A 22,849-nucleotide genomic window follows, 5' to 3' on the forward strand; every position below is an offset into this window, starting at 1 on the left:
AGAGTAGGTTAATACTATATACAATATGTATATTGATATTATTTAAACCTGAAATGTTAAAACTCTGTTACAGTAGTATTCACAAATCACCTTATGATGTAGTGAAATGAATTTAATTATGTGTAAATATGTAAATAAAAAATACAACAAAGTATATGACTTGAGTTTTACATCCCCTGCTATTAGAAAGAAGTGGAGAATCCTGCATCAACATCATTTAAAAAAAAAGTATATTTACTATCTATGGCAAAAACCTTGTTAAATATTTAAGCTGAAATATCAACAGACGCCAGAAAATATAGAGGAACCAATAATAACAATTTCCGAAAAATTGACAACACCACAGACAAGAATAAAAACGACCCAAAAAACGTTAACAAAATAACAGATTTTATTTTTGTTCCCTACTGATGAATTTGATGGGACTTTAGGTTTGCACTCCATATGTCCATCCATCAATGCGGCCATCATTTTTCCACACTTTTTTCTAATTGCTTGATGATATTGATTTTGACATTTGGTGTATTGTTTTATCATGACAAGTTACAACTCAAGTTCGAATTTTGATACGGTCCTTGAACTTAAAAAATAAATCTTTAAAATACTCAGTTTTCCACCTTTATTTGTCATGCTTGAATATGTTGACTTGGTAATCGGAATGTATTTGTATCATGACCAGTTACAGATCAAGTTCAAATTTGTTCCAGTCTGATGATTTTGTGCAGAGCAATGGTCCTTGGAGCTGGTGATACCACCGGGGACGAAACGTCCACCAGTAGTGGCTTCGACCCAGTTGTGTAAATAGTTATCAAAGGTACCAGGATTATAATTTAGTACGCCAGACACGCGTTTCGTCTACATAAGACTCATCAGTGATGCTCATATCAAAAAATTTATAAAGCCAAACAAGTACAAAGTTAAAGAGCATTGAGGATCTAAAATTCCAAAAAGTTGTTCCAAATACGGCTAAGGTAATATATATAAAAAAGAAGATGTGGTATGATTGCCAATGAGACAACTATCCACAAAAGAACAAAATAACACAAGCATTAACAACTATAGGTCACCGTACGGCCTTCAACAATGAGCAAAGCCCATACCGCATAGTCGGCTATAAAAGGTATGCCTGGAATAAGAAAATCCTTAGTTTTTCGAAAATTTCAAAGTTTGGTAAACAGAAATTTTTTAAAAATGACCACATTATTGATATTCATTTCAACACCGAAGTGTTGACTACTGGGCTGGTGATACCCTCAAGGACGAAACGTCCACCAGCAGTGGCATCGATCCAGTGGTGTAAATATTTATCAAAGGTACCAAGCAGGATTATAATTTAGTACGCCAGACGTAATCAAAAACCTACGAATAAGTAAGTTTTCGGCATTCCACGAAAATTGATATCCACGAAAATAAATGAATCCCCAGTATAAAAACGTTAAAATGTTGTCTAATTGCCAACACGAGACCAAATGACCCAGAAATTTATAACTATAGGTCACCGTACGACCTTCAACAATGAATAAACCCAATTTGCATAATTTATCTATTAAACAGTTGATTTTTTGGCTCTTGTTTTTATGCTCAACATTTAACATTACTATGGAACCTCATTCCTTAGTGTTCAGCCAATACTTCTAGGTTTTGAAGATCTTTTTAGAGATAATCATATTTTCTATGCGTGTTTGTGGATGTGAATAGTAAACAGTCGAATAGTCAAACAAAGATATGACTGTATCAGGATGGTTGTTTGTATGACAACGAAAGAGTAACGGCCCTTTGTCTGTGCTTTGCTTAACAACATAGTGCTACTTCCTCTGATTGTTCTCCTCTAACTATCATTTTCCAAAAACGAAGATGGCTGTATCAGTTTAGAGGCTTGGACCATATGCTTTCATGGGGACGTTCAATATGACTTGTAAATGGGGTTCGCATGAATAGACAGATTTGTTTCGAACAGGCGGATTTTTCTATACGTCATTTAAGAAATAAGAGCTGTGATTGGATATCTTTACTAAAGTGGTTTATGCATATTAACCCAGCCGGTTTGTCCACTGTTATGATGTCATTATGAACTTGGATAAAGACATCACCTCTTAGTGTTTCAAATTTATATGCTGTATTACGCTTTATTTAAATGCATCGATGTTGGGATTTTCTCCAATTTTGTGTGTTTAAGTAACAAATATAGTTTGATAACTTGAATTTCTTCGTAAGACTTAGTATATCAGAATGTAAAATTACAAAAATACTGAACTCCGAAGAACATTCAAAACTCAAAGTCCCTATTCAAATGACAAAATCAAAAGCTCAACACATCAAACAACTGTTATGCTCCTAACTTGATACAGGTATTTCGTTAGTAGAAAATAGTGAATTTTCCCGGGTTTATAGCTAGCTAAACCTCTTACTTGTATGACAGTAGCATAAAATTCCTTTATATTAACAACGATTTGTGAACAAAACAAACAGACATAAATTCTTAACAAATCAATAAACAATTACTTTTAATATACGATTTATTTGGTATTTTTAATGTGTATTAAGTGTAGCAAAATATGCAAGAATGTGCCGTCTATTATGTATGGCATTGTATTAAGTAATAAATAGTGAGTAATATTTAAAAAACATCGTGTCTTTATACAGAAAAAAGTAAAATCACAAAAATACTGAACTCAGAGGAAAATCAATTTGGAAAGTCCATAATCACATGGCAAAATCAAAAAACAAAACGCATCAAAAACGAATGGACAGCTGTGACTTGAAAAGTAGTAAAACACTTAATTGGTTCTCCTCTGATGTTTTGTCAGCTTTTGTACACAAGTTTCTAGTCTTCTTGATCTGCTTAATGAGTTAACTTTCTTGGTCGACCTTTTGTTTACATTATTCAGATGCCACCGTATAATTACAAAATTAAGATAGGCTTTTTGTTCCATAATTTAACATTGTTTTATTACGATACAGTACGCTGCTTTTTTGTTCTCCCAGTCCTGACTTTCAGTTGTAAAAAGTAAAATCACAAAAATACTGAATTTAGAGGAAAATCAATCCGGAAAGTCTATAATCACATGACAAAAAAAAAATGTAGTTGTGAAAGGATACAAATACCTTCAACCTCAGACTTTCAGTGTTGTTCATACCTCAGACGCAAACCAATAGTAAGGAAAGTTAAATAAGAAAGATTGACGTCAATACAAAACATTTTCCATCCTTTCACAAATGTGATCGTAAATAAATAGGAATAAGACATTTGAATTTTAATTCATTTTATTACAATTCGAGAAAAGAATCTTATGTTTTAAATCAATACATAAAAGGATAATACTAGTATTGCATATTTGCAAGAAACATATTAAAAATTACTATGCTCTTTTACTGACTCCCCGGGCACTGTCTAGGAGGTGGTGTGTATTTAACTCGAGGTTCTGGATCACGGAAAACATGCTGTTGATACTGAAGAAAAAATGTTCTGATAACGTTAATAATGATAAACTATAAAATAAGGAAGATAAATAAAATATCAAATGAACAAACACACATAAATTAATACACCATAAAATTAGAATTAAGTCTTGGAATCAATTTCAAGTATACACAAATCTCGCCTATATATTTGTTAAAACTTTTTAAAAAAAGGAGACATTGGCAACGAAGTTGAGAAAAAAAGTTGAAATAAGTTTTTGATTTTTTGGTTTAAAAAATTTATAAGAAAGGAGATGAAATAAATATTCTCTTTTCTACGTAAATTAGTTCATTAGTTAATGAAATGCAAAAGTGTGTACAAAAAGAATGAAATGTTGATACATAATAATGGGTCCGTGCATTATATCTTTTTTTTTTTTTTTTTAATTTATTGTTATGTGAATAGAATTTTTCGTATGCTATAAATAGAATATGAGATTTGAGTCGAAACGATGAATTTGACACCTAGCCAATTATGGTCCATTTTAAGGTTCAGGCTTAAGTAGTAATATGAGGCAGGAATTACCTGTGAATGGGGACGAAGTCTATGATTTTTTTTAAATTAACAATGTTAAAAAGAGAAACGGAAATACCGTAACGTTTCCGATTTTGTTTCTGTTGTTAGGGAATCTAGTTGTGACGTTATTTAATTTATGACGTCATATTGAATGTAAACAAAAAAACGCTGTCATCAGGTTACATTTGTTTGATAACAAACATTTTTTTTAAAAATGAATTAGTATTAGTTCCTTTCCTAGACTGATAAATATATATGTTATTCAAAGTCTCATGTAAACAAGACCGGAAACGGAAGTAGATTTCTGCGCCGATCCGGAAATTCAAAAACACGACAAAAAAATAATTGAACGATTTTGGGTTCATTTTAGAACAATGAAAAAGAAATTTTCCCGATTTTCTTTTTTTTTTATTGAATTATCTACTGTTATAGGGTACTTCGTCCCCATATAAACATTTATACATGTACTTATTATATAAAAACAATTTCATTGATACAAAATATACTAAGCTTTTCTTAAATGGAACTATGACAAAACGAATATACGTTGTATACGGCAGTAAAGCAATAACTTAGCATTAGGCTCAAATAGTACAAACAGACGTTTAAAATGGAATTTTTAAACAACAACACAGTTTTTGTATCAATACTGCGCTTAGTGGTCTGTAGATGGAGTGATTGGACGAAAAGGCGTCGTTTAAGCAAATATAGGAAATATATGGTATATAGCTAATTCGTTTTTATTTTGGTCCTGGTTCTTTTGAAAAACCTTTTTTGCACAATGACGCAATAGGCCAAAGTCAACAATTAATGGCCCAACTTTTCGTTGTCCATATAGTTTCTTTGAATTCGAGTGTTTATTTTTTCTTGATTTTTTTCTTTCCCTTCCTCTTTCATTTCTTTCTTTGGATGGTGGAAATTCAAGAAGAGAGGTGAAATAAACTTTTGGATGTTGCATTTTAACTGATCTTGATATGGAAAGAGTGATTAGGTCAAGTGCAAAAAGGGCATATTTACAGTTTTCGGAACATCTCTTGACTTGTCCATAGGGTTAAGGATGTGTATTGGCTAAATTTGTAAACTTCAATCGTTCTGAAATTTGGAGATATTTTTAGACTAGTACTATACATTGCATACACAAAAGATTAACCTAACTGGCATGGTGTTTATTGAGACAAAAAGTGATAAAGAACTAACAGAAACAATTATTGCCCTCTGTGGCCATATACACAAATTATGACACAAAACCAACCGTTTCGTTGACAACATGCAGTTACTGAAAGCAACACTTACACTTAAATTTCTAGTTGTCATATCAACCAAATTATACCGGTTATTTCAAACAGTCTTATTTGCGTTTAGTAATCAATTGTTGTTATTGGTAAGAGGTTTTTTACTTTGATATTATCGAAGTAATTTTACATACAAAACAATATATACATACATGTGGGTTTCCTGGATGCAAGTGACTGTCACATTTATGGTAAACATTTGTCTTATTCATAACATCTTGGAATTTGTTCTTAACATCTTGGTTCTGCCAGTTCCAACTATACATCGTATCAACATTATGACCAGGGTTTGAACCGATTTGATCATACAAAGGCATACTTTGACACTTGCTTATTTTAGTTTTTGGATAGTAATAGATAAATGCTAAACACATTTCTTCCGCAGTTGACAATCCTCCCTGAAAAGAAACTTTTAAACTTTTATATACAAATTGACAATGACCAATATAAACTACCCATGTAAAAGAGATAGTCAAACAATGGACCAGAGAAGAAATCAAACAAAACAGATTCGTCAAAAGCATGATTAAGTATTATCTAAGGGGTTTGTTTTAGAAAGTTAATTTATACGAAGTTTGTCTACGTTAATCAACGTAGCAGCAGATCGTTATGATTACCAACCATTTGATTATTGTTCATATGGTTATATTAGTATAAAATTGAGAATGGAAATGGGGAATGTGTCAAAGAGACAACAACCCGACCAATTAAAAAAAAACAACAGCAGAAGGTCACCAACAGGTCTTCAATATAGCGAGAAATTCCAGCACCCGGAGGCGTCCTTCAGCTGGCCCCTAAACAAATATGGTATACTAGTTCAGTGATAATGAACGCTATAATAATTTCCAAATGGTACAAAAGAAACTAAAATTAAAATAATACAAGACTAACAAAGGCCAGAGGCTCCTGACTTGGACCAGGCGCAAAAATGCAGCGGTGTTAAACATGTTTGTGAGATCTCAACTCCCTCCTAAACCTCTAACCAATGTAGAAAAGTAAACGCATAACAATACGCACATTAAAATTCAGTTCAAGAGAAGTCCGAGTCTGATGTCAGAAGATGTTACCAAAGAAAATAACAAAATGACAATAATAAAATTGAGAATGGAAATGGGGAATGTGTCAAAGAGACAACAACCCGACCAAATAAAAAAAACAACAACAAAAGGTCACCAACAGGTCTTCAATGTAGCGAGAAATTCCCGCACCGGGAGGCGTCTTTCAGCTGGCCCCTAAAAAATAAATACTAGTTCATTGATAATGAACGCCATACTAATTTCCAAATTGTACACAAGAAACTAAAATTAAAATAATACAAGACTAACAAAGGCCAGAGGCTCCTGACTTGGGACAGGCGCAAAAATGCGGCGAGGTTAAACATGCTTGTGAGATCTCAACCCTCCCCCTATACCTCTAACCAATGTAGAAAAATAAACGCATAACAATACACACATTCAAATTCAGTTCGAGAGAAGTCCGAGTCTGATGTCAGAAGATGTAACCAAAGAAAATAAACAAAATGACAATAATACATAAATAACAACAGACTACTAGCAGTTAACTGACATGCCAGCTCCAGACTTCAATTAAACTGACTGAAAGATTATGATTTCATCATATGAACATCAGGCACAATCCTTCCCGTTAGGGGTTTAGTATCATACCATCATAACATATATGAGAAGAACATAACCCGTGTCATGCCAACAACTGTTTTTAGAATAAATGTGTTTAGTTCCGACGCAAAAACCCTATCAGTGACTCAATATTAACGCCAAAATATGCAATCTTCAATGACTTGACAACAGTATCGTAATTATATCCCTTCTTAATAAGTCTATTCAAAGGTTTTGTTAAGTTTCTGAGGTGAATACTGACACCTTTGTGCTTTATAAAGAATATTTCCATAAAAAATTGGATGTGAAATACCTGAACGTATAAGAAGTCTGCATGTTGAGCTATATTTATGAATGATGTCCTTATACCGATGATAAAATTTAGCAAATGTTTTCATAATGTTTGTGATATCGAAAACCCTGGTGTACTAATTTTTCAGTAATACATAAATTTCTCTCGTTAAAATCTAAAACATTGTTACATACACGAGCGAATCGTACAAGTTGAGATATATAAACACCATTAGATGGGGACAAGGGAACAATGGTGACAAGTATATATTTTACCCCTTTTGTAGATACTGTAGATCTTGATTGAGCTAGTATATGATGGGATCGGCAGTTTGCTTGCCTGAATTCATAGTGAAGGACTTTATATAAGTTTGAAGTATTTTGATAGTTATTAATATTAAAGGCTGCTCGTGTCGTTTCTTTTTTTAATAATTTATATTCTTAGAGCTTAGTGAACTAGAAAATCATACTTTTCATATAACGTAATCTATACTTTAGTTATGTTATGGATTTCCAAAAATTTGGTATCGAGCATTAGTCAAGAGACATTATTTGAAATACACGTCTGATTCATTCAAATGTTATTACACAAAATGGCCTTATATTTTCTCGTTTGAATTGTTTTACATTGTCGTATCGGGACCTTTTATAGCTGACTATGCGGTATGGATTTTGCTAATTGTTGAAGGCCGTACGGTGACCTATAGTTGTTAATGTTTGTGTCATTTTGGTCTTTTTGTGGGAAGTTGTCTCATTGGCAACCATACCACATCTTCTTATTTATATTATAATTTGAAAGCATGATGAAGCACACTTTATATAATTCATCTCAAGAGAAAATATTTGAGCTTCTCGTATCACTTCTTCTCTGATACTACTGAGAGAAATTAAATCAAACTTTATCACAATCAATATTTTGGTATCTAGTTTACATATTGTATGTATCCGATGACCCTGCTTGTCAACCAGCATGGCCGATATGACTAAAAATAGAACGTAGAGATTAATGGAGCTTTTCACATATATCTCTGAATTTAAAGCATTTAGGACAAATTTTACATGAGTCAAAATGTTCATCAGGTTGAGATTTATCTGTCCTGAAATTTTCAGGTGTATCAGACAAGCCTTTGTAGGGTTGCTACACCTGAATATGTACTTTTAATTAATTTTGCAGTTTTTGGTTTTATCTTCAATATTATTAAAGAAAGAGATAAACTAGCTATACGCAGCAATAATGTTCACAAAGTAAGATCTACAAAAAGGTCAACATGATCAAAATGGTCCAACGGGATTTATTGCCCTTTAAAGTCAAATTTAATATTTTTTCTTGATATTTTTTTAGTCTTTTGCAAGTCTTTTCCAGAGACAACTGAGACAAATTTAAATAAGCTTGGCCACATTTATCATAAGGTTGCTTGTTAAAAAAAGTGTCCGATAACCCTGCCTGCCAACCATCATGTCAAAAATGGTAGAAAATAGAATATAGGGGGGAAATGCATTTATTGACTTATGTCTCTTAACCTAAAGCATAAAGCAAAAAAGTAGAACGGTTGCATTATTTCATGCACCAATTGTAAATAAAAAATATATGGTGAGCGACACCGGCTCCTTGTAGTCACGACAAAGGAGTAGGTCCGGTAAGGACCGATTTGGCCTCAAGTTTCAGTTTCATCTGACGAAAGATTTTTACCACTTTTTAAACACTTAAGTGTCTATTTCATATGATTCAATTAATTAATGTGAAAGATTTTAACTTATTAAGTCATTAAAAACGATCTGATTCAAGCTCAAAAATGAAAAATCTACCAAATATGCGAAAAAATGTCACTTTTCAGATGTTTTTTTTTGTCAAAAACGAAAGTGGCCGCATCTGTGTTCATCCTCAATCTTTATAAATGTTATGTATTATCATCAAATACAACTTCCATTTCAATATTTTGGATGAACACGGATGCGGCCACTTTCGTTTTACACGGAAACCGTCTTAAATTTAAGTAAAATGCTGGAATTGTTAAGATTTCAGTAATTTAGCATGATTTAATGGTGCTAGTACCCAATATATGTGCATTGTAATGTCAAAAACAGCCCATATTTATGTAGCAGAACCAGTCTACTATCCAATAAATAACTAAAAGTTTACATTTTAACAGTTTTGTAAAACGGCTATATTTTGGGGCCAAAAGGGGGTCTTACTGAACCTACTCCTTTATGTGACGTATAAAATTTTCTTACGTCAGACACTCAAATCAATTAATGTGTTCGTAGATAAAAGATGTTTTTTGTGTTCGGCTAAATTGTCCCCTTTTAAAATTGTTATATGATGATGACTGATGTACCCATATTTTGACTATTTTATTAATTGTGACTGTTTATTTAACGCATCATGTAAATATAACGGAATTTGATGAGACTGTTATTGAAGTGAGAGGGTTAGCGCTATTGAACCAGGTTTAATCCACCATTTTCTACATTTGAAAATGCCTGTACCAAGTCAGGAATATGACAGTTCTTGTCCATTGGTTTTTGATTCGTTTTGTTATTTGATTTTGTCATGTATTATGGACTTTCTTATTGATTTTTCTCTGAGTTCAGTATTTTTGTGATTTTACTTTTCTCTAGCTTATATTTTGGTTAGTAGATAATCAAAACCGACATAAAAGAATGTACGATGGAATATATACAAGAAGAAGAAAATACTTAATTCAAAACATATTTCTATAACCATGATAACCGAATTTTTAAAAATAGAGATAACAATAGACCTTGACCATAAAATATTAATATTTATACTCTTACCCTTTTCGTAGAGTTCATGATAGCTTTGCGTTTGGATTAAAGTTATTCATGTCGCTACATGTTGATTTTTTTTGCCGACATTTAAAACCAAATATCAGTAAACAATAATGGGGGAGGGTTGTTTTTTATTTCCACAGCAATGTCTCGTGCATGTATATCACGCATTAACCTATGTATATCTGCCCCACCCATATAGCTAGTTATAGTAAGGATAAACATATATTACCAATGTCGGTTTAGTTCTTTCTGTTGAATCGTAATGGCAGTCAATGATTAATCTATCGCCCTGAAAAAATAAAACAAGATCTATTGGAAAAAAGTAAAACACTATATATTAAGATTGTCTGGGTTGCTAAATTTGTCGCACGTAAACAGATGCCAATCATTTGAATATATATATTGCTACTTCATATTTTCTTTTTATCTCTTTTTTATCTCAAAAATATGTTCGTATTTACAAAACTATGATAATATCATAACGCGATGCTGAATATGTGATAAAAGAAATTATTCAGTATCAATGTGTCTGGTCTAAACTAGTTTTATGAGCAATGATTTGGAGGATAGAGTACAGTCAATTCATTTATAAATTTAAAACGGTACAGAAATACATACATACTATACATATTTTTATGGTTAGGAAACAATAACATAAATGAAGATTAACCACTCCGTTACCAAGTTAGGAATATGGCAGTTGTTATCAAATAGTTCATTTTTTGTGTGTGTTACGTTAATTTTTGTTGCACCATGGTGATCCTGGTTTTTTGTGTCCTTTGGTTCTGGTTTGTAACCAAGATTTGTTTTTTCTAAATCCATTTATGACTTTTGAACACTGATATACAACTGTTGCCTTTACTTACCGAATGCATTTATTTTTTACTTAAATGTTCTCATAGTCATAGCTACATTTGTCTGAATTAGTCACATATACACTTTTCCCTAAATGCTGACACGACGTTTCACACTCGTACGTTCATGTATGCTTGATCAACACAAACAAGAAAAGAAATTTAACAGTAAAAAATGATTAATGTTCATTTTAACATGGCTGTAACGTGTAATTTTAGATAAACTATAATATTCTAATATTGAGTATAGTTAAATTGATCTTTTCACACAACATGCGCCAAGATTTAAGGAATAACAGTACTGTAGTTGAAGAATTGCCACCGTCAATTGTAGATTTGACGGTCGCAAATGCAGTTTTACTGGCGACGCGTAGCGGAGACAGTAAAACGGAGATTTGAGACCGTCAAATCAAAATTGACGGTGGCAACTCTTCAACTACAGTACTGTTATTCCGATTCTTATGCATTACAAAAAGAAAAAAACCCGATAACACTTGAACAAATGTATAAATTTGACAAAAAGAAAAAAATCCGCGAAACTTCACGAATGATTTTGGCACAAAGACATCATGGCTAAACGTGACGTCATACAAATGAAAACTTACAAACTGGCGGTTATTACGTTACTTGTACGCTTCAAATTCGGATAAAATTACATTAAAACGGCGAATTAGAGGTAGTTATTGTTTTATTCTCGATTATATAGTAGTAATCGAACATTTGTTGACTCAATCAATTCGAAATGGCGGGCTCCTCCTTAGTTACGCCTGGTCAACTGTGGATTTGACGGCAACTTTTAGCCAATGAAAACAATTGTTACATCCAAATTGCATTAGAATCAAATATTGAGTACTTACATATTTAATTTCTCTCTCTTTTGGAAACATTCTAGTATCTTGGTAGTCAAAGTCATAAGAAAGGTCTTGTGCCAAAGGTTCTAATTCTACGTCACCACGAATATGACGAGCAATAATACTTGTTCCAAGTAAATGGGAATGAAGAAGTGTTGCAAAAGCTTTCATACTGTTTTGTTTTGTCACCAAAGCCTAAAACATAAGTATGTGAATTTCCTCTTTCAAAAAATTATTCAAATGATATAATTGAGAAAATTAAAGTAAATGTATCATAGTAAAAAGTAAAAACACAAAAATACCGAACTCCGAGGAAAATTCAAAAAGGAAAATCAAAAATCAAAAGGCAAAATCAAAAGTCCAAACACATCAAACGAATGGATAACAACTGTCATATTCCTGACTTGGTACAGGCATTTTCTAATGTAGAAAATGGTGGATTGAACCTGGTTTTATAGCTAGCTAACATGCTTGCCTATGCAATAACAAAATTCATATAATACTAAACGCAGTAATTTATTTAATCACCAATAGTAATTGATTGAGGATGTACTTCGGTGAGGTTTTAGAATAAGAGTCAAATGTGTGGACTCTTCAGTATTTTCCAAAAGATACAAGTTTAAATATTTTGTCCCATAACACATATTTATCTTTTAACATAAGACTTTTAAATAGTTTATAATTGGTAATTAGACAAAATTAAGGCAGATTCTTGATTTTCTTTCTTTTGATTTTAGACCTAAATATTACCAATGAAAATAAAAGGTTAAAGTCTGAGGCAGCCTTTTTCCCGCCATATTTGTAAACAAATATCTGGAAAAGGGGCTCCATGACCTATCACTATTTTTAGCTTATTGTGATCCTTAACTAACACTCTTCCAGCTTAAAGTATTAATTTTTAATTCTTGATTTATTTATTTTACCTCAGATCACCTAAGTACATCCTGAAATGATCAGGAATTAACTTCAAAATGACTTACAAGTATATAGATAAGTGCATAGTTATATTTTATCTGATCAATACTATTGGAACACTAGAATATTCTATGTCCTGTGTTGTAACCGGAATAACCCTTTCAATTACTGCTTGACTGCTCATTTGTAACCTATCTGCCTTTAAAAGAGTAAAATCAATTATTGCCTGTTGCCTGGAAAAATTTCATTAAACGCCTATACATGTACCTTTTTATAAACTTTATTACGTTGAGCTAGTATTTAATTCTTTCTGGACCTGACTATAAAAGTGTTTTAACTTTCATTGAACAAACATAACAAAAAGGAAATATAAGGTGTTTTCAAAACTGTCCCTATTTTTGATAGAAATAGAAAAAATAAAATCATCATTAATCCATTACTTTACTACCCAGTACTCAAAGTAGTTAACGTTCAAATTAATTGGGCGAGATTATGGTTATTTCCAACAACAAAAAAGGATTCTGATCCACAATTTGATGAAAAAATATTGCGGTCAAAAAGAAGACAGAAAAATGTTATGAATGTAGATTTTCCCCATACCTTATATTTTTGAAATTTTTTTTTTTTTTAAAAACAAACAATTTGATTGATAGCGTCGTAAAACGACAAAATACATGTTCACACTTTGCGCTGAAAAAAGAACATAACATTTTTGTCTAAAGACAAAACGCCATCCCTCTTTTATCTTGAACTTAAGCGGTGCTCCCTTAATGGTAAAATATCGTAGCAAACTATAATTTGTCGCCGTCAAAAAACAAATTAAATTGAATAGCAAATAAATTAAAGATAAACATTCACAATGTTAGAATCGTTGAGATGTGAAAATGCAAATAACAGATGCTATAATTTCTTTACGCGATATGAAGACAACTCTGAAAGAATAATTAAATGTTTGGGTTGAGGTCTGTGAAATCGTATATGCATATGTAATAGCAGTGTTGAAATACTAATACAGGCTTAGGGATAAAACAACGAATTTATTTATAGAGACTGAGTGATAATATATACAGTCAGAGATAAGATAAAGAATTTCTATTCATGGTAATAAAGGCTCTTTATCTTTATCAAGACATTTATAAATCCGTAAAAGCCACAATATAAAACTAACAATGACACCAGGCAGTTAGTTTTATATTATTATTTGTTTTACATTGGTCATTACGCGACCTTTTATAGCTTACTTTAGGGGATTGGTTTTGCTCATGTTCAAAGGCTGCACTGTAACATATAGTAGTTAACTTCAATGCTACACCAATAAGACTGATATGGAGAGCTGTGTTATTGGCAATAATAACCAAAATTCCAATTTTGAAAATTGCACAAAATTCTTTACGGCAATATTTTAGTGTGTTTAGAAATGCAGAAATTGTGTTATATAGAATACTTCATAAATGAATATGCGTTTGAGTCCTAGATAAATAGACACACTGAGTAATAGTTCTTGTAGTATTCCCGCACCCGGAGGCGTCATTCAGCTGGCCCCTACACAAATATGGTATACTAGTTCAGTGATAATGAACGCCATACTAATTTCCAAATTGTACACAAGAAACTAAAATTAAAATAATACAAGACTAACAAAGGCCAGTGGCTCCTGAATTAGGACAGGCGCAAAAATGCTGCTGGGTTGCGAAATGCCTGTACCAAGTCAGGAATATGACAGTTCTTGTTTATTCGTTTTTGATGCGTTTTGTTATTTGATTTTGCCACGTGATTATGGACTTTCCGAATTGATTTTCCTCTGAGTTCAGTATTTTTGTGATTTTACTTTTTGAACACATCTATGAGATATCAACCCGCCCTCTATACTTCTAGCCAATGTAGAAAAGTTAACACATGACAATACGCACATTTGAAACTAAGTCCAAGAGAAGTCCGAGTCTGATGTCAGAAGATGTAACCAAAAAAAATAAACCAAATGACAAAAATACATAAGTAACAACAGACTTCTAGCAGTTAACTGACATGCCAGCTCCAGACATAAATTAAACTGATTGAAAGATTATAATTGCATCATATGCATATCAGGCACAATCCTACCCGTTAGAGGTTCAGTATCATACCATCATAACATATATGAGAAGAACATAACCCGTGTCATACCTATATGGAGTTATTTTCTTTTAGAACGACAGGTCATTCTTTTTCAAAATCAACCCAGCCGATACCATGTTTCAATGATATATGCTCCAAGGCATACAATAATGATCTGTGCGAGCTCATTGTTTTCCTTGATAGAAATGCAATCTATAACTTTCTTCAAAATTTTATTCTTCTGATAGTTTTTTGTTTCCGATTTGACAATTTATTTTTTAAAGTTCAATCAATGATGGTGTAAACGTCACCGTCATTGTTCGCATTTTAATTTTAGAAACATTTAACGTGAAGTTTTGTTTCTCTATCGCGACAATAAAGAATTACTATCTTATATATGAAATAAATCTTAATGTAGACTTTCTTAAAAGCAAGATTTAACATATTAATGTGTAAAAAGTAAAATCACAAAAATACTGAACTCAGAGGAATATCAATTAGGAAAGTCCATAATCACAGGGCAAAATCAAATAACAAAACGCTTAAAAAACGAATGGACAAGAACTGTCATATTCCTGACTTGGTACAGGCATTTTCAAATGTAGAAAATGGTGGATTAAACCTGGTTCTATAGCACTAACTCTCTCACTTTAATAACAGTCTCATCAAATTCCGTTATATTTACATGATGCGTTAAATAAACAGTCACAATTAATAAAATAGTCAAAATATGGGTACATCAGTCATCATCGTATAACAATTTTAAAAGGGGACAATTTAACCGAACACAAAAACACCTTTTATCTACGAACACATTAATTGATTTGAGTGTCTGACGTCAGAAAATTTTATACGTCACATAAATTTGTCGTTCAATGTGCATACAAACAGTTTTAAAATTTACATAGGCAATGTAAGCGTACAGTGTTAAAAAATCAAAAGTATGTAAGAATAAATTACAGAAATAGACCGATATTCAAACTAGTCCAAAAGTTATAGGTAGAATTTATGAGAATTCAAAAATAGTTTAAAATACCACTACGCGATTGAATGATTTTGACGTTTGTGGTTCAACGTATATAGTAATTCAGAATAGAAATATATCATAATGATATTAAAATCTCATTGAGTCACACTGAATAGGTTGATTTGGCAAATATTTCACGCATGTTCATCATGATACACACTGAATAGGAAAAGATGCTGTGACCTACACACATTTATATTTGTCTTCGTGTCAGTTATTAACTTTTGAAAATTTATTTTTACTTTTTACTCTATCAAATGATCAACTACTAGTAATAAGATAATCTTATGCTCTATTGAATAACAATAACGTAACTCACAAAAGGGTCGGGTGCGGAAGGTATATAATTATAGCCTGATTATCTGTTAATAAAATGTATTGCTATTCAAAAGACAATCTTTCTGAATTTTTCATTCGATTCAATTAAAATTCTTAAAAAAATTACCACTTCTCCTCGATAATAATGACATTACAAAGAGACAATAAAAACTCCCCCTTTTCCCTAAACTAAGTGGTACAATGAATGACTTACAATGTGTCTTGCATTTGTCATACACCGTTATCGGATGGTCACAATACATTTCTGTCTTACTTCACACAGTTACAGTAATATTGTTATTGTGTATGGATAATAATTTTTAAAAAGGTTTATATCTAGGTTATTAGTGAGTTTTATTTCACATTCTTCTAAATGAGCCGTAGTGCGTATTAAGACCTGAACACATTCCAAAGGAATATCCCACTTTAGTGTTGTCTGTAAAATAGGATACTAAATTTTACAAATCTTTATAAAAGATAATATTTTTTGACGGTATTTAAGTCAAATTATGCATATTTTTTAAGTTTTCCTTGTCATAGAACGCACCTCAGAGTGTTCTTCGAGAAGAAAACCCTTAAAATATGCATGATCTATAATTGGAATCAGTTAAGGTTTATGGGATTTTCATTAAATTGTATGCAAGGAGTTCTGGCGATCTTTATTCGTTACCGAGTATAGTTCACTGAGGCCTAGTGTGTTTTAGACGGAAACATATGACGATAACTTTACAGGTTAGACGATATGTAAAATCTTGTATTCATTAGCAAGAATTAGCACAATTTAGAAACGAATAAATGAAGTGCATTTTAGTATGGCGTCATCTGTCTTATGGCAACTTAAAAAAAAAAAGGTTTTACCTCTTGTAAACACTGTTGACTACATGAATGTCGTGATAAAAAATCTTTTTCATGTGGAGGAACAAACTGAAGTTTATTAACAACAGCACCTGCTTCCAAAATCCCAGCGTCATACTGACGTATTGTGTGCGTAGCTGTAATCCTTAAGCCGGAACTATCAACAATACCTGCATTTTTAATAAAAAGAAATTAAAGAAAAAATGAGGCACGTCCATACATATCAATGTTCAGTTGAAGCATGATTTTGATGTCAGAGTACCCTAATAAGAATATAACTAAAATTAAAGTTCAGAAACATCAACTAATGGAAAGAAAAAAAACACACACAAAAGTATGAGTTGATGATATTAAGGCTAAATCATCTGGTCAGTTGATGTCAAAACGAAAGGATGACATGATAATGTTTAAAATTTGGGATGATATTTATTAAACAACACAAGGCTGATATGGTTCAAGAGGGAACATTTTGAAACCCAGTGAGAAACTCTTATTAATCAGGATTTCTTTACCCAAGTCAACCCTTGTGAAGGTAACGAAAGACAAACTTTGTTGAGGTATTACATAACACAAAATGTAATGCAATACGATTCTAACGACAAACCTGCTTCTTTAAATTATAATTTGAATATTCAAATGCCTCGGATTCAGATTCGTAACTACAAATAAATATATTATAAAGCCAGCACAAAGGTGTATAGTATTAAGCTGATTACATACATTAACAATGGCGGCTTCTCTGAATTAGTTACAAAAGATTTATTACACAATAAGTAAAAATATGATTTTTTTATGAATCTTACCCGACTTCATTGTTGGATTATTAAAGTGAGTCTCCATTACAAGATACTGTGGGTCACCAGGTGTCATGAAAGAGTATCCAGCGTTCGATGGAAAATCAAATGCCTACGTTAATATATCAAAATTTGAATTGAGACAAAGAAAGTATTTAAGAAAATTAATAAGATATATAGTTTAAATTCTGTGACTGAATATTAGAAGACAAAAATAAGCAAGCAAAATCATTAGTATAGTAAGCTTTCCACAAATTAAAGTAGTACGAAACACAAAAACATAAATATAAATACATGTATTACGAATAATCACTATTTAAATTTCTTTTTTTTTCTTTTCGAAAATTGCATAATCCTTTATCAATTTATCATCGAATGATATTGTTTCTCGCTAACAAATTTCGTAGAAACAACTTCACTACTCAAACTTAATAAGCACAGTGTTCAGATCACATGTATCTTGCGCTAAAATTTTGATTTTAAATATGTAAATATATTTACTTTAAACTGAATCCCACAAAAATGTTCTTTAAGTTTGGATAACGCTTCCCAAAGTTAATATGATAAAAACGCTTTCTTCAGTAACGATCACCAGGACCGCTCAATTCAAAATTTGAAGGCTAAGTATGTATAAGCATCTATCTGCGCGAAGAGCTTTATACAATCTAGAAAAGTTCTCTAACGAATAAAATTATTTAAGATAGTGTTTTTATTTTTTAATGTGTATGCATTGTTTTCAACATTAACGTTTAACAAGATCTAATCTATAAAATGTATCAGTAAGTTTACTCACTACTCCACCAACGGCCCATGCAATCACCACATCACTACACTTGAGATTTTGAGGGCGATGTCTATAGCATTCATATACCTTGCCAACGTCTGCATCTGTAGCGGTCGGACAGCTATAAACCAAAATATGATGAACGTATGCTTCATTACCGGGAGTTATTACGGGTTCATACTGAAATAATGAAATAAATCAACTATAGTCAAATTCAGTGGCAGGAACTTAGTATAATAAACACATATACAATATGTACGACTGATGCCAAACGCATCATATGGTAAACATATCCACTTAAAGCATAATATTGATTTTCAGGAAGAAGTGATTTTAAGTTTTAGAAACATCCAAATCTCATATTAATTTCATAAATAGCTGTATGTGTAAGGATATTTTAAATTTTCGGTAAGACGAAAGTTTTTGATTGATAGATGTGAAAATACAATTCACTGTATAACGTGCTCACATAAAGAATAATATAAAACTTCGGGTAGCTATGGTATGAAGTTCCTGGTAAAAATGCCACAAGACTTTCATGAGACGGACGAATCGACTCGGATAAAGCAGAATGCTGCCCTATTTTGGAGAGTGATAAAATAACATCCTCAACTACCTTAAAATTAACTAAACTGTAAACGAGAAACTCACTTTGATTAATAGCATTACGCATGTATGAATTTTGAAAAGAAACAAGTAAAAGTACCTACCCTGATCATATGATACTTCTGGGGTTTGTGCGGAACTTTAAAAACTTTACATTGATAAGTCGTCTCCCTTGCTGGTACATGGAACTACAATATTCAAAAGAAAATCATATCTTCATATATACAAAACTATAACCTGTTGGCGGTGTTGATGTTATACCCGAGGACTTGTGTGCCCTCCCATTTTATTTGTATTTTAACACAAAAATGGTTTAAATGATGAACTTCTTAGGGAAACTTTTAGTGAAATAGTCATGTGAATAACACTTGTCACTATAAAAACAACACATAGCTGATAAGGTGATAGAGCAGAGTGTTACCTCTGGAAAGGTTATCAGCATAGGCGAGGCAAACGTTGACAATGTCTTTTCGAGGGTTTACAATCTGCTCTATCAACCTCTCAGATATATTTTATTTAGTTTTTTTACTTAATGGACTGTTATTACAGAGTCTTTTAAATTTGAAATTAAAAGTTATGAACTATGCCGTTTTGTACATAACAATCATCCGTATTTATCAGAGTGCACGCTTGAGCAAGCGTCTCATTGGATGGTAATAGAGTATTTGCAAATGGATAGGGTCAATTGTCCAATTTGTATTAACCAATCAAAATCTTGTATTTTAACACAAAGTGTATAACTGAAAGTATATGAAAACCACTATTCCGTCTTTTTTTCTAAAATTTGAATTATACTCGTCAGTGGTGTCATACTTGCACGTGTATGCTAAAAACGTTAAGGTCACATCTGGAGAAGAATATACTAACCCTTCTTAAACAAATGCGAGCACCCCTATACTTTAGTTTTCTATATTGTGCTCTGTGTACTATTATTTTTCTGATTCTTTTTTCTCGGTTTTTACAATTTCATTGTCAGTTTGTTTCGACTTCTAGGTAAGACTATACTTTTGGGACTTTCTGTCTCTCTTTAAATTCTATATAACGTTAAAACTTATTCTACAGTCTTGTCGTAAAGATATATTTGTCTATGAATTTATAAAGCTTCAAAAACATTTTTGTTATCGTGTTTGTCGAAGTATGTTACGGTCAATTCATGATAACAATGTATCCTATAAAAATCCCCGGTTTGATACCAGTTGTCTCAGAGGGGTAAGCAGATCCTGCTCAACTTGTGACACATGACTAGTACTTTGCCATCAAAGTATATCTGGTATTTTTTTTGTTTACAATCATAACTGTTTGCACTCTGGTCTGGTAAATTGTACAAACTGATAATTTTTTGTAAAGTTACGTTATTGTCATATTCAAAATTCTTGGCGTTCACAAAAGGAACAAAAATAGACCAAGAAGTAATTTTCCAGTAAACTAAATCTGTTGATAGTATCTTGCATAAGAAATAATTATAAAATATTTGTTTTCTTATGAAGAACTGCATGGTCGTATCCAACGGGCCTTAAACAAAGTATTAGGTATTAATGCATATAAGTGATAACTACTAAATTTAAGCATGTTTGTTATCGTTTCTTACATTATTGTGAAGCAAATCAAACTGTTCTGCATCAGAGGGTGGAATGTATTCATTTGCTTTTACAGATGATAGCAACATCAAACTTTTGGCCCCTCGTCTTTCTGCACCATGCCAAGTTAAGGAACTAAACGAAGCAGGATCATCAGGATGGTATGAATAGATTACTTTGATAGTACTCTCCTGAAGTATAGGATGCAAGTTGAATTTTAATATCTAAGAATTGCTAACGGGTAGGACAGTCATGATTGCATAGATTACATCGTGATTATTATTTGATGAAAAAAAGATGCTCTTTAACGATTTGTCAAGTGTAATAATTTTTTGAGTTTTTTTCTGATAGGTTATATAAGCAAATATGTAGATATGTAAATCTCGCATGGGTATAAACTTCATGGGCTGCAAAATCATTTGATATGGTGTACTTATTTTTATGATAGCTGATAAAGACTCAATTACTATAAATCATATGGTACTTATTACCGTTATAAGATAATCGTTATTATCACAAGTATCCAACTTTCTAGTAAATTTTAAAACTGTTCCAAAATTATCTTCTTTGCCAAGTAACAAAAACCAGTCCTGACTAGAATCAATTATCGGTGCATAATGTCCTTCTGTATGACAATCCTACAAATTAATTCATTGTCATTAAATCTATATTAGATATTTATTTGATTAACAATTAACATGCATGTTATTTTGTGTTGTAATTTGATTTCAGCGTCCAACGCTCGTATTTTAGAAATTTGAAGACACATTATTCTTCACAAGGCAACATTTGAGTCTGTTTTGAGTATTTCGTTTCAAATAAAAAAAAATCAGGATAATTTTTTTCCAAATAAGACTTAGCGCATGGCTTTGTCAGTTTAATTTCGATGAGTTTAACTGACCCTCTGGTTTCTTTTGCCTCTTTTCGATGTCTAAAGTTTAATTTTTTTTGACGTCACTGACGAGTCTTTTGTAGATGAAACCCTCCTCTTGCGAATAAAATTGACAATCTGGTATCTACGATATTTTTTTATTTATAAAAACACAGATTACAAAATTTATTAAAAAAATGCATTTCCTTGAAGTTTTATTGTCAAATTGAAAATCTGAATAATGCAAATGTTCCTAATTCTAGTATTTCAAAACCGTATAATTTAACCTTGGCTTATCCTCTGTATCTATTTCTCTTTTCGAATTATGATTTAATTTATAATTCTATCAAACTCAAACCTTAAAGTGTGTTGTTCCATTGCTGTCAACCCATCCGATGACAATATCTGAGGGAAACATTTTACCATTAGACGATAGTCCAAAACCAACATATCCTTTAGTCTTTACGTGTGTCTCGAAGGTTATGTGTGTCACATTCGTTTTCCAAAATAACCAGAAGTTCCCTTGCACATCTAACTTCCACACGTTACCAAAACTCTCGGTAGGAGTTGGTTTTGATGTTGTTGTCGGAACCTTATCCTCTGGACTAGGTTTTCCAAAACATATTGCAACTAACAGAAACAATAGATATGACACATTCAATGCCATCTCTTTGCAGAAAATGCAAACTTGAGACGATATCTGATGTTTATAAGGGGTTATGGTGACTAACTGTCACACACATTTATCACACGATTGTTCTGATTGTTTAAGGTTACGTTTGTCTACTACGTTACAAATGGAATGTTTAAGTATCAATTTTATCTTTAGAGATAACTTAACAGATCAAAATGTAGAATAAAGATCGAAGCATGTGAACAATTACCTTTATAAACAAGAAACTGTTTGTATATGTAAAGCAGTATTTTTTACAGTACATCTGCATCATAATTTTGTTTTTGTTTGAAATCGTTCTAAATTAATGTAAAAAACAAGTAGAATGATCTTATCAAAGGGAACATGTATACTAAGTTTCAAGTTGATTGGACTTCAACTTCATCAAAAACTACCTTGACCAAAAACTTTAACCTGAAGTGTAACAAATGGACGAACGAACAGACGGACGGACAAACGAACGGACGCACAGACCAAAAAACATGATGCCCCTCTACTATCGTACGTGGGTCATGAAAAGTATTTTATATAAAGGGACCTCACTCCTAAATTTTATGGCCGTATAGCATAACTGTTCTCATTGGTGCATATCACACCCTATGTGGATCTTCCTTCATGCACTTTCATATTGTTTTTGCTGTTATGATTGAGGTTGCGAATGT

The 22,849-nt window shown here is 32.0% G+C and overlaps 1 protein-coding gene across 1 annotated transcript; it reads right to left on the reverse strand.

Moving 5' to 3' along the window:
• Positions 1 to 3,246: 3,246 nt before the first annotated feature.
• LOC134686851 (DBH-like monooxygenase protein 1 homolog) lies at positions 3,247 to 22,284 on the reverse strand. Its single transcript, XM_063546662.1, has 11 exons — positions 21,873 to 22,284; positions 21,135 to 21,281; positions 20,655 to 20,834; positions 19,171 to 19,254; positions 18,470 to 18,640; positions 17,686 to 17,788; positions 16,886 to 17,052; positions 11,680 to 11,868; positions 10,198 to 10,257; positions 5,421 to 5,666; positions 3,247 to 3,450 (listed from the first exon to the last, which is right to left on the reverse strand). The coding sequence occupies exons 1-11, from the start codon at positions 22,179 to 22,181 to the stop codon at positions 3,370 to 3,372; spliced, it is 1,737 nt and encodes a 578-aa protein (XP_063402732.1). The 5' UTR covers positions 22,182 to 22,284; the 3' UTR covers positions 3,247 to 3,369.
• Between the last annotated feature and the right edge of the window lie 565 nt (positions 22,285 to 22,849).

This window comes from Mytilus trossulus, chromosome 10 (assembly GCF_036588685.1).
Source record: "Mytilus trossulus isolate FHL-02 chromosome 10, PNRI_Mtr1.1.1.hap1, whole genome shotgun sequence".
Taxonomy (NCBI): domain Eukaryota; kingdom Metazoa; phylum Mollusca; class Bivalvia; order Mytilida; family Mytilidae; genus Mytilus; species Mytilus trossulus.